The 12,677-nt window shown below is 44.8% G+C and overlaps 1 protein-coding gene across 1 annotated transcript in view; it reads right to left on the minus strand.

The window, feature by feature from the left end:
* Nucleotides 1-2,907: 2,907 nt before the first annotated feature.
* Nucleotides 2,908-12,677, minus strand: part of LOC124015975 (RNA binding protein fox-1 homolog 3-like) — a 459,039-nt gene continuing 449,269 nt past the window's right edge. The window contains exon 17 of the mRNA XM_046331482.1: nt 2,908-7,412. Within this exon, the coding sequence (XP_046187438.1) occupies nt 7,410-7,412 (3 nt within the window). The 3' untranslated portion in view covers nt 2,908-7,409. The remainder of the gene's footprint in view (nt 7,413-12,677) is intronic.

The following is a 12,677-nucleotide window of genomic DNA, read 5'->3' on the forward strand; positions in this document are numbered from 1 at the left end:
ACGGATGAAGTATCTACTGCTCCAGACACCCAGCCCGATGGTCCCGTCCTCCTTTCTCTCTCTCTCTCGCTCTCTCTCTCTCTCTGAGCCCTGGCCACAGGGATACAGGACCACAGGTACAGTATAGAGCAATGCAACTCATCTGTCCACAAAAACATGGACTACAAGTATAGCTGTGCAAGGCTGGCTAGTATTCACACGTCAGTTAAAGCAACGAAAAGGTTGTAGCAAGGCTTGGTCTATGAAATCCTGCTGACATCAGGCACACACTGCACTCTGATATGTGAATGATCAATGAATATATGAATAGTGTTTCATTGTTGTCTCTGTTCACGCCATGTTCACATCAACTGGGTTTAAAGCAGATCGATACGTATATTCACCATCGCTCCATGGGATTGGAGAGATGGTGTATGATGGAGTGTTACTCAGGCTCTACTAAAATGTGATCTGGTCTATGGTTTACAATAAAGGGCTTTGAATAGATACACACCTGATATTTCACGTTGAGTGTCACGGTCCAATCAAAAGTAGCATGTGGTCATTCAGTACTACAAAATGCAATAGCATACTGAAAACATGATTACCAGAGAAATCTAACCGCTTTCATTTAAACTCTTAAACTCTATTAAAGTTAAAGATTTGTTGTTCATTAGATAATATTAGATAATAATATATATTTTTTTATATACATCAAAGTTGATTATAACGCTTCATTAAAGTGGTACAGTTTGAAGTATTTGTAGATGTTTCATATGGCTTATTCTATTTGTATTTAAAGACTTAAACGTCTACTTCTTTAATAAATACTTTGTTAATGCCTTTCTTAATATTACAGTAAATATAGGCATAATTAGTTACCTACTTGTTACCTACATGTTAAGAAGTTAACTGTTCAAAATGTTCTAGAATCTCAAGGGTCCTAAATAAGAAGGGACAGGATTCAATCTTTACAGCAGATCTCCATATCTAATCCTACTGTGTTCCATTTGTCCAGCACGCAGCACCCCAGACAGCCTTGCCCTTCTATCAGGCACTGGAGGCTGCTGCTCTTTGTTATATATGCCATGGCTTGATGTATAGGGTCTTTTAGCCCCCGGTTTGGCTCAAATCCGAGGGCCCATTTGTACAGATGGGCTTTTACGTGGGCCATTTTAGCAAAGTACCCACCCCATAAAGCCAAAGTGCCTCATTGCTTCATAATTGTGTGATTATGGTCATTTCCTGTGGCCGAGGTGATAGATTATATTTTAGTCCAACAGAGGCTTTTATCATTTTTTATCTTCTCGCTTGACCTTAATCAACCACGGGATGTTGGAACAAAACCCAAAGACAATATTTCAGATAAAAGGTGTGCATGGTGAGATCACACAACTGGTGATGGGGGAGCCTATTGTATTAAAGGACGTATGGCCTAATTAGAAACAAGTGATAAAACATGTAATGACGTTATACAGCTGAGTAATACTAACACGCAGTGGCTCGTAGGCTAATGTAATGTAACCTGTACGAGGCTATGGTGCCACCAAGTGGGGGAACCTTGATATTACAATCTGTAAAGCGGATGGACAAACCATTACATCACATTTACCATCAAAAAACAAGGCTCTGATGCTTTCTGATCCCCATTTTACAAACCAATTAAATCTAAAGATACTGCTAAATGAATACAATATAAATCCAATTTGATGATGTCATCCAAACTTCCCCTAATAAGCATACGTGCGTTTCCTCTTCCTGTTCTTCTAAATCACTTATTCATAACTGCCAAAATAAAGGAAACACCAACATAAAGTGTCTTATTAGGGTGCTGGGCCTCCACGTGCCACCAGGACAGATTCAATGCACCTTGACATAGATTATATTCTAAGTGTCTGGAACTCTATTGGAGGGATGCAACATTATTCTTCCGCGAGAAATTGCATTATTTGGTGTTTTGTTGATGGTGGTGGAAAACACGGTCTCAGGCACCACTCCAGAATCTCCCATAAGTGTTCAACTGGGTTGAGATCTGGTGACTGAGCCACAGATACACACACATGCACACGCATACGCACACACACACATACACTTTTTCTAGCCATGGTAGCCAAAATAATGGGCAACTGGGCATTTCTATACATGACCATAAGCATAATAGGATGTTTTAATTGCTTAATTAACTGAGGAACCACACCTGTGGGGAAGCAGCTGCTTTGAATATTCGTTGTATCCTTCATTAACTCAAGTGCATTTCTTTATTTTGGCAGTTACTTGTAGATCACTTACCATAATAAATGGAAGCATATATGCAGTGTTCACATGCTAGTCAAAACTAGGAAAACGTAGAAATGTTCGACTTGCTAACTGGTTGAATGTGGCACATGTATAACAAGACTGAACAAATATGGTCCTTCTGTAGCTCAGTTGGTAGAGCATGGCGCTTGTAACGCCAGGGTAGTGGGTTCGATCCCCGGGACCACCCATACGTAGAATGTATGCACACATGACTGTAAGTCGCTTTGGATAAAAGCGTCTGCTAAATGGCATATTTTTTATTTTTTTTATATGAAGGCAACATGCAATCATTTCAGCGATTTGACTGAGTTACAGTCCATATAAGGAAATCAGTCAATTGAAATAAATTCATTAGGGCCTAATCTATGGATTTCACATGACTGGGCAGGGATGCTGCCATGGGCATAGGCCCACCCAGGTCCATCCATTGGGGATCCAGCCCGGTGGAAAACAAAATGGGCTTAGGAGTTGTGCCCCGCCCCCCTTCCACATCTCCCCCAGCTCTCGGTGTCATTGTGATGTCCCATCAAGGGATGTTCTGTCCTTAGGGAGTCCACACACACTACACACACTGCTACAGTATCTCATCTTCCTCTACACTGTAACACCAAAAATACACTACCTTTTGGTTGAAGTAGACAAGTTTATTCATGATAATAATGATGATGATGAGGATGATGATAATATTAATAATTAGTCATAATTATAATAACGTTAATGTCATAATAAATAGAACTCTTAATCTGAAGCACATAAGAGAAGCATACAGAAAGAGAAACACAAAGTTTAGAATACAGAGCCAGAGGAGAGGGGACTTTTAGAGACTTTTACCTTTCAATATATCCATTGAATTTTTTAACATTTTTGAACTTTATTTAACTGGAACATTTACAAAAAGGAGAAAGAGTTATATTTAAAAAATCCTTATAAATAAATGTGTCATTATAGAACAAAATACAAGATTTTGGGAGTCAGAGGGGAGGGGGGATATTATGTACAGTAGGTTCAGGAATACAAAAGGGACGGTAGACTCACACAGTAGAACGGGAGGGGGTGGTACAGTAGTAACTCTCTCTCAGAGGGATATCCTGCTCATGTCACAGCTCAAGCCATTGTGCTCAGGGCTCAGGAAGATAATGACTGGTACTTGCAGTCTACACAGAGATCAGGAGGGAGGCCTACTGCCTGCCTGCCTGACATCCCACCTGCTGTTTCTTCACACTCACATTTCACCTGAAACTGACTGGGAGTTAGTTAGCCACATACACTATGTGACTCTCACAATCAAATCTACATCTATACACTAAACCTGCTTATGATCATTGCCTTCCTCAACAGGACCTGTTACTTAATGTGATGATGAATATACATGTTATTTCCATAAGGGCCGAAGTAGTTGGGGCCCTGCAGGGTCAGAGTAGTTGGGGCCCTGCAGGGCCAGAGTAGTTGGGGCCCTGCAGGGTCAGAGTAGTTGGGGCCCTGCAGGGCCGGAGTAGTTGGGGCCCTGCAGGGCCAGAGTAGTTGGGGCCCTGCAGGGCCAGAGTAGTTGGGGCCCTGCAGGCCAGAGTAGTTGGGGCACTGCAGGGCCAGAGTAGTTGGGGCCCTGCAGGGCCAGAGTAGTTGTGAATGACTCTCTGGAGCACGAGTTATCTGTTGGCAATCAGCAAGTTGTTAAGCAGTTCTGTAGCATATTTCTAGGCCAAAACGTGTGTCTGTGATTCTCTGTATTTGAGTGTGTGTTCATGTGTGTTTGTTTAAAGATGCATTATGAAGGTTTCATATAATTTCAGCCAGAAGTTTTTCGGTCCCCGAAGACTGTGCACAATTGTGTACAACGTCATCCATTTTGTCTTGCAAAAAGAATGTGCATGATATGTTTTACGAAATCCAATTCATACAGCATGTTACGAATTTGTAAGTGCTTAAGATCCTGTCCAATCTCTTTAAGTGCAGGGGGAGGGGAAGATCAGTTCACACAATCACCATCACGCTTTCAGTCATATAACACATGATCACATGTTACAGTATATCAGGGGTATAGCTTGTAGGAGGGTGCCCCGTATCTACCCCCTCTACTCCCTGACACCACCACAGCCCATATAATAGATATGTATATATATATATATATATATATTTATATACAGAAAAAGAATACATACTTGTTGGACACCCTAGACATTAAAATACATTCAAGAACTGAACCAACATTCTTGTTTAAACACATGTTTACAGTGACTCTCCTGATATAAAGTAAGGTTGCTTCAACAAATTAAAACGTTTTTTTCTTCTTTAAAAGTTTTCAGTGCTGCAAATCACACAAATAAATATTCTCAGAATACATTGACAAAACAACATTGTAATTGACATGTTTCAGCCCTCATTCCTTTATTACCATTGGATGGGCACTAGTTCTATAATGTTTATCAAGCGACATAGTCCATATGCCTTAGGCTTGTGTTTTGGTTATGCACCTGCTGATGTATTACAATTAGATTATCCGATTATAATTCAATTGTTACATGGACATTGATGAGTATTTCTCTTCTCTGGAAACGTGCGTCGTTAGTTAAATGCACCCTGGCTTGTTGGTCTGTCTGTTTGAGATACTTTGTCCACTGGTGCAGATAGAGACACAAAGGCTTGGGCTTTGACCCTGGCAGGAGAGGAAAGTCAGGGACTAACGCATCAAACTCTCTTTCTCTCGTCCTGAATCAGAGACCTCTGCTGGGGCTTGGAGAGGAAAGAGAGCTGGGGGAGGAACTTATCTCATTTCTCTACTGGCTTACCCACAGGGAAGTAGACCAGTGACAGTACTGCCCATGGAGAGTGGACCAGTGGTGCTGCCAGGAGGAAGTGGAGTCATGACGACAGTACCCACAGGGAAGTAGACCAGTGACAGTACTGCCCATGGAGAGTGGACCAGTGGTGCTGCCAGGAGGAAGTGGAGTCATGACGACAGTATCTACAGGGAAGTAGACCAGTGACAGTACTGCCCATGGAGAGTGGACCAGTGGTGCTGCCAGGAGGAAGTGGAGTCATGACGACAGTACCCACAGGGAAGTAGACCAGTGACAGTACTGCCCATGGAGAGTGGACCAGTGGTGCTGCCAGGAGGAAGTGGAGTCATGACGACAGTACCCACAGGGAAGTAGACCAGTGACAGTACTGCCCATGGAGAGTGGACCAGTGGTGCTGCCAGGAGGAAGTGGAGTCATGACGACAGTATCCACAGGGAAGTAGACCAGTGACAGTACTGCCCATGGAGAGTGGACCAGTGGTGCTGCCAGGAGGAAGTGGAGTCATGACGACAGTACCCACAGGGAAGTAGACCAGTGACAGTACTGCCCATGGAGAGTGGACCAGTGGTGCTGCCAGGAGGAAGTGGAGTCATGACGACAGTATCCACAGGGAAGTAGACCAGTGACAGTACTGCCCATGGAGAGTGGACCAGTGGTGCTGCCAGGAGGAAGTGGAGTCATGACGACAGTATCTACAGGGAAGTAGACCAGTGACAGTACTGCCCATGGAGAGTGGACCAGTGGTGCTGCCAGGAGGAAGTGGAGTCATGACGACAGTATCCACAGGGAAGTAGACCAGTGACAGTACTGCCCATGGAGAGTGGACCAGTGGTGCTGCCAGGAGGAAGTGGAGTCATGACGACAGTATCTACAGGGAAGTAGACCAGTGACAGTACTGCCCATGGAGAGTGGACCAGTGGTGCTGCCAGGAGGAAGTGGAGTCATGACGACAGTATCCACAGGGAAGTAGACCAGTGACAGTACTGCCCATGGAGAGTGGACCAGTGGTGCTGCCAGGAGGAAGTGGAGTCATGACGACAGTATCCACAGGGAAGTAGACCAGTGACAGTACTGCCCATGGAGAGTGGACCAGTGGTGCTGCCAGGAGGAAGTGGAGTCATGACGACAGTATCCACAGGGAAGTAGACCAGTGACAGTACTGCCCATGGAGAGTGGACCAGTGGTGCTGCCAGGAGGAAGTGGAGTCATGACGACAGTATCTACAGGGAAGTAGACCAGTGACAGTACTGCCCATGGAGAGTGGACCAGTGGTGCTGCCAGGAGGAAGTGGAGTCATGACAACAGTATCCACAGGGAAGTAGACCAGTGACAGTACTGCCCATGGAGAGTTGACCAGTGGTGCTGCCAGGAGGAAGTGGAGTCATGACGACAGTATCTACAGGGAAGTAGACCAGTGACAGTACTGCCCATGGAGAGTGGACCAGTGGTGCTGCCAGGAGAAAGTGGAGTCATGACGACAGTATCCACAGGGAAGTAGACCAGTGACAGTACTGCCCATGGAGAGTGGACCAGTAGTGCTGCCAGGAGGAAGTGGAGTCATGACGACAGTATCCACAGGGAAGGAGAGCACAGCAGTGACTACCCATAGGAAGCTGGCCAGTGAAACTGCAACAGGAAGTGGAACAGTGGAACAGTGGCACCAGCGCAAGGAAGGAAGCGAACCAGTGAGACCACGAAAAGACCGCACACAGAAAGTGTAACCATAGAGACCTCCAGCTGGAAGTTAACCATTGACTCCAACCCACAGAAAGTGGACCTGTAATACAATGCTTTTGCCCGGATGATGAACCCTCCTAGCCTGCCACTGTAACTATATATATATATATATCACCTCCTCTTGTCTGTCAGTGACAGGAGTGGTGTGCCAGAGAGAGAAGAGCAGGACTCTCCCTCTCCACCACATAATCAGCATCGAGGGCCAACTGTTCGTCTTCCTTACCAAAAACATAAAAACATATTTGTACATATATACTGTTTTATACACATTTTTACTTGTAAATCACAAGCTGTAAATCACAAAAGTATAGAAAAATAAAATGTGTTATAATAACAGGATGCTTTCTCTCTTTTTTCTCTCGCTGTCTTTCTCTTCTGGTCCCTGGAAACTGGCTCACTCCGTCTGTAGCGCTTGTGGCTGGTTTTGACACCGCCGCGGCACCACTCCACACGCACGCCTCCCGTCCTTCCTCACCAGCCTCAGTAGAGGGACTCCTTCTCTTCTTCTCCTGTTGTTTTCTTAAAGCTAGTTCTCCTCTTCTCGTTGTTTTCATCTGTGATGTCCATCAATAGTGAGCACAGCGTTGCCTTTGTTATTTACTGGAGGTGAATAGGAAGAAGAGCAGGGAGACATGGGTAAGTATGCAGAACATCTCTGATTGACACATATAGACAGACAACCTACTTGTGCATTTCACTACCTATAATCATAAAGTTTGTCGTGTTAAGTTTGCTGTGTTTCCTATTCCAAAAAACCTATTCAATATGATGATTCCATAACAGAAACCAGTCAAATTATTTGAATATAAACATTGAGAAAATGTATAGAATAAAAAGTATACTACTCTCACAAAAGTTCCCCTCCATCTTTGTTAAAGCACTGCACCCCAGGGAGGGGGAAAGGTACACAATGTCAGGTTAAGACGGGCTGACGGATTGATGTCAAACCACCCGATTGAGAGGCATGCTTAAATCAACTGAAAGGGAAGCTTTTGAGGGGAAAAAAGAGAGCATTCTTTTTTTCATGCCATTCTTAAAGTCATACAGCACAAGAGTGAGCTTTAAAGAGTGTAGGCCAAAGCAAATGTTACTTTACCCCTCAGAACAGAGGGCCATTATCACTCTACTGGAGTTTACAGTGTACAGTGAAGAGAGTCATACTGAGGCCTATAGCAGTAGTGGAGAGAGTCATACTGAGGCCTATAGCAGTAGTGGAGAGAGTCATACTGAGGCCTATAGCAGTAGTGGAGAGAGTCATACTGAGGCCTATAGCAGTAGTGGAGAGAGTCATACTGAGGCCTATAGCAGTAGTGGAGAGAGTCATACTGAGGCCTATAGCAGTAGTGGAGAGAGTCATACTGAGGCCTATAGCAGTAGTGGAGAGAGTCATACTGAGGCCTATAGCAGTAGTGGAGAGAGTCATACTGAGGCCTATAGCAGTAGTGGAGAGAGTCATACTGCAGTAGGCCTGAGGCCTAGCAGTAGTGGAGAGAGTCATACTGAGGCCTATAGCAGTAGTGGAGAGAGTCATACTGAGGCCTAGGCCTATAGCAGTAGTGGAGAGAGTCATACTGAGGCCTATAGCAGTAGTGGAGAGAGTCATACTGAGGCCTATAGCAGTAGTGGAGAGAGTCATACTGAGGCCTATAGCAGTAGTGAAGAGAGTCATACTGAGGCCTATAGCAGTAGTGGAGAGAGTCATACTGAGGCCTATAGCAGTAGTTGGGCCTAGCAGTAGTGGAGTCATACTGAGGCCTATAGCAGTAGTGGAGAGAGTCATACTGAGGCCTATAGCAGTATTGGAGAGAGTCATACTGAGGCCTATAGCAGTAGTGGAGAGAGTCATACTGAGGCCTATAGCAGTAGTGGAGAGAGTCATACTGAGGCCTATAGCAGTAGTGGAGAGAGTCATACTGAGGCCTATAGCAGTAGTGGAGAGAGTCATACTGAGGCCTATAGCAGTAGTGGAGAGAGTCATACTGAGGCCTATAGCAGTAGTGGAGAGAGTCATACTGAGGCCTATAGCAGTAGTGGAGAGAGTCATACTGAGGCCTATAGCAGTAGTGGAGAGAGTCATACTGAGGCCTATAGCAGTATTGGAGAGAGTCATACTGAGGCCTATAGCAGTAGTGGAGAGAGTCATACTGAGGCCTATAGCAGTAGTGGAGAGAGTCATACTGAGGCCTATAGCAGTAGTGGAGAGAGTCATACTGAGGCCTATAGCAGTAGTGGAGAGAGTCATACTGAGGCCTATAGCAGTCATACTGAGGCCTATAGCAGTAGTGGAGAGAGTCATACTGAGGCCTATAGCAGTAGTGGAGAGAGTCATACTGAGGCCTATAGCAGTAGTGGAGAGAGTCATACTGAGGCCTATAGCAGTAGTGGAGAGAGGGAGAGAGGGAGGAGAGAGGGAGGTGAGAGGGGGAGGAGAGAGAGGAGAGGGATGAGAGAGGGAGAGAGGGAGGAGTAGAGACAGGTGTCCTGGGACCCTTGTCATGACAGTCTCTCCCTAATTCAGCAGCGCGCCGAGCGGTAGAAGAAAACGAGGCGAGGCTTTCATTGTGACATGGCTTTGTAGTGCTTTTTCACACCTCTGGAGAAGTAACAATTGAACGCGTAGCATGCTAATCTCAGCCCAGAATGACTCTTTGTCTCTCCCTTCATCTCCCTGTCTCTCCCTCCCCCTCTGTCTCTCCCTCCCACTCTGTCTCTGTCTCTCCCTCCATCTCCCTCTGTCTCTCCCTCCATCTCCCTCCGTCTCTCCCTCCCCCTCCATCTCTTCATCCATCTCCCTCTGTCTCTCCCTCCCCCTCCGTCTCTTCATCCATCTCCCTCTGTCTCTCCCTCCCACTCTGTCTCTCTCTCCCTCCATCTCCCTCTGTCTCTCCCTCCCCCTCTGTCTCTCCCTCCCACTCTGTCTCTGTCTCTCCCTCCATCTCCCTCTGTCTCTCCCTCCCCCTCCATCTCTTCATCCATCTCCCTCCGTCTCTGTCTCTCCCTCCCCCTCTGTCTCTCCCTCCATCTCCCTCTGTCTCTCCCTCCATCTCCCTCCGTCTCTGTCTCTCCCTCCCCCTCCCCTCCATCTCCCTCTGTCTCTCCCTCCATCTCCCTCTGTCTCTCCCTCCCCCTCCCCCTCTCCCACCATCTCCCTTTGTCTCTCTCTCAATCTCCCTCTGTCTCTTCATCCATCTCCCTCTGTCTCTCCCTCCATCTCCCTCTGTCTCTCTCTCCATCTCCCTCCATCTCCCTCTGTCTCTCCATCTCCCTCCATCTCCCTTTGTCTCTCTCTCCATCTCCCTCTGTCTCTCTCTCTCCCTCTGTCTCTTCATCCATCTCCCTCTGTCTCTCCCTCTATCTCCCTCTGTCTCTCCCTCCCACTCTGTCTCTCTCTCCATCTGCCTGTCTCTCCCTCCATCTCCCTCTGTCTCTCCCTCCATCTCCCTCTGTCTCTCACTCCCCCCTGTCTCTCTCTCCATCTCCCTCCATCTCCCTGTCTCTCCCTCCATCTCCCTGTCTCTCCCTCCCCCTCTGTCTCTCCCTCCATCTCCCTCTGTCTCTCCCTCCCCCTCCATGGAGCAGCCTGCCTCATCTTCAGTCCTACGGAGGTCTCACTGGGGACTCTCTATACTAAAATATCCATCACTGTATCACTATATAGCAGAGCAGAGAGGGAACACAATAGCACCTGCGCTACATATAGTGCTCCTCGCTGACAGGCAGACCAGCATTGGAGCAGCTGCAGTGACAAATATATTAATCACTCATGGACAAGTCAATTCAGGGGAGGGTTGGGTCAGTGCTGTAGCAAGTGGCCACTGTCACTGAGGAAGTGCAATGCATTGCACTGTACCTAAATTGAACATCTACTTATCTATACAATACTGGTTTAAATCTGTAGAAATATTGGGTTTCATTAAGCGTGAACAGGAATGGTAGAAGATTTCATTTTACTGTGCCTGATCAGGATTACAATCAACAGGCTGGCAACAGATGAAACATAGAGCTCCAATGACAAACAAAATGCTCTCAGAACTGCTTTATTCTGACACTCAAAACAATCAGAGGTTGCTTAGATATGTCACACATACTAACAACTAAGTCATTGATGAAAGAAGACATTGGAAATGTAATATACTGTACCAATAAATCAAAAGCCAATTACTTACACCTTTCAGACCATATAGACTTTTTTTAGAAAGGACATACTGTACAATTCATAGAACAAGTTCAGCTGAATTGAAAAGACACAGATAAAACCACTATAATATACCACTGTAATATATGTGTATATACATGTATATATTTTACAGGAAGTGAAACTGTTTTGCTTGTTTCCCTTTTTCTCTACAAATCTTTTGGATGGACAAAGACATTAAACAGTCAGCTTATCAAGGCTTACTGACTAGAATAGTAAATACATCATAATGAACTAACAAACTGTGCGTTCAATTGACACAAATAAACATGTTTAAATGTGAGCAGACTGTATATGACTGGGCATGTGGTTTAACACCTTCATTGAGTGTTTTTAATCATGTAGCTAGCTATGAAAAACACATGTAGATGGGATAGAGGATATTATAAAACTGGAAAACCTTTCAGCCTCTACACTATAGATACACATTTTTAATATTTAGCAAAATATAATAAGACACAATATATATTAGCTATTTATATGTTATATGAAGCCTTGATAATTTGACATTTTAACAGTGTAACAATGAATACATTTATTATAAAGGGTTGTACGGAGTTATAAAGAGTTGTATGGACATATTACAACTTTAACTGACAACACTCAAACCCATCCAAGTAAAAACATGACATCACTGCAATGTCCTCATGAATACAACTGACCCCGAGTAACACTGAAAGTAGAGGTTGTAAATGAAAAGGTGTGTTCTAGGCCGACTTTCTTTTTTAACTGTGAAATGTAGCTGCTGGTAGACTGAGATCTGCACATTGCTATAGTGAAGATGTAGTGTAGGAATGGCCTGTAAAGTGAAGCTGGCGATACAGTGATTGATAGTGGCTGATTAGCCTGCTCTAATTTGTGGTGGTGAGGCATGGCGGCTAACACCCCTCCTGGGCATTGATGTTCCGCTCATAGGAGCTAGCATCTTATCAGGCGGGTTCACGTGCAGACAGGAAATGAGTGGGTGCTTAAAGTGGAAGATTCTGTTTTACTGTATCAAGGTTATCAATGAGTTAGGACTTATGAAGTGATTTATTGAGGCAAAGAGTTGTCATGGAGAGAGATTTCAGGATGTCTAGACTAGAGGAAAGAAGTTGGCAAACCTCAAAAACACACAGCCAGTGAAAAACATGAATTACTATCCGTCACACTATGGCCTCCAGTGTATTTGCTAAACGATAGCTTCAGAAGAGCAGCCTTCATTAAGATGTCTGCTCTCAGTCTCTGACACTGTGGCTTTCCTACTCAACTCATTTATGACTTATCTGCACCCAAACTGAACAGGGGGATTCAAATAGTCTATTTCCTTTCAAGCGGATCAACTGGTACTATAGTAATTACTAAGTTTCTCTCTCCAATTAAGCTCAGTGTAGAAGTAGCCGTCTGCTAAATATGATTTTGAAACAACAGCTGTAATGACGGGCATCATTAGGAATTGGTAGGCAGTGAGAGGGAGAATTCAAAGCCATGAGGTTCTCTTTGACCAAGGCAGAGGGGAGTATTTTACTTGCCGCTCAGTGTATGCGTGTGGAGCTGTCTCTTTTATAATATATATATTTTGTGTGGAGCTGTCTCTTTTATAATATATATATATATTGTGTGGAGCTGTCTCTTTTATAATATATATATTTTGTGTGGAGCTGTCTCTTTTATAATATATATATTTTGTG

Source organism: Oncorhynchus gorbuscha, linkage group LG26 (assembly GCF_021184085.1).
Source record: "Oncorhynchus gorbuscha isolate QuinsamMale2020 ecotype Even-year linkage group LG26, OgorEven_v1.0, whole genome shotgun sequence".
NCBI lineage: Eukaryota > Metazoa > Chordata > Actinopteri > Salmoniformes > Salmonidae > Oncorhynchus > Oncorhynchus gorbuscha.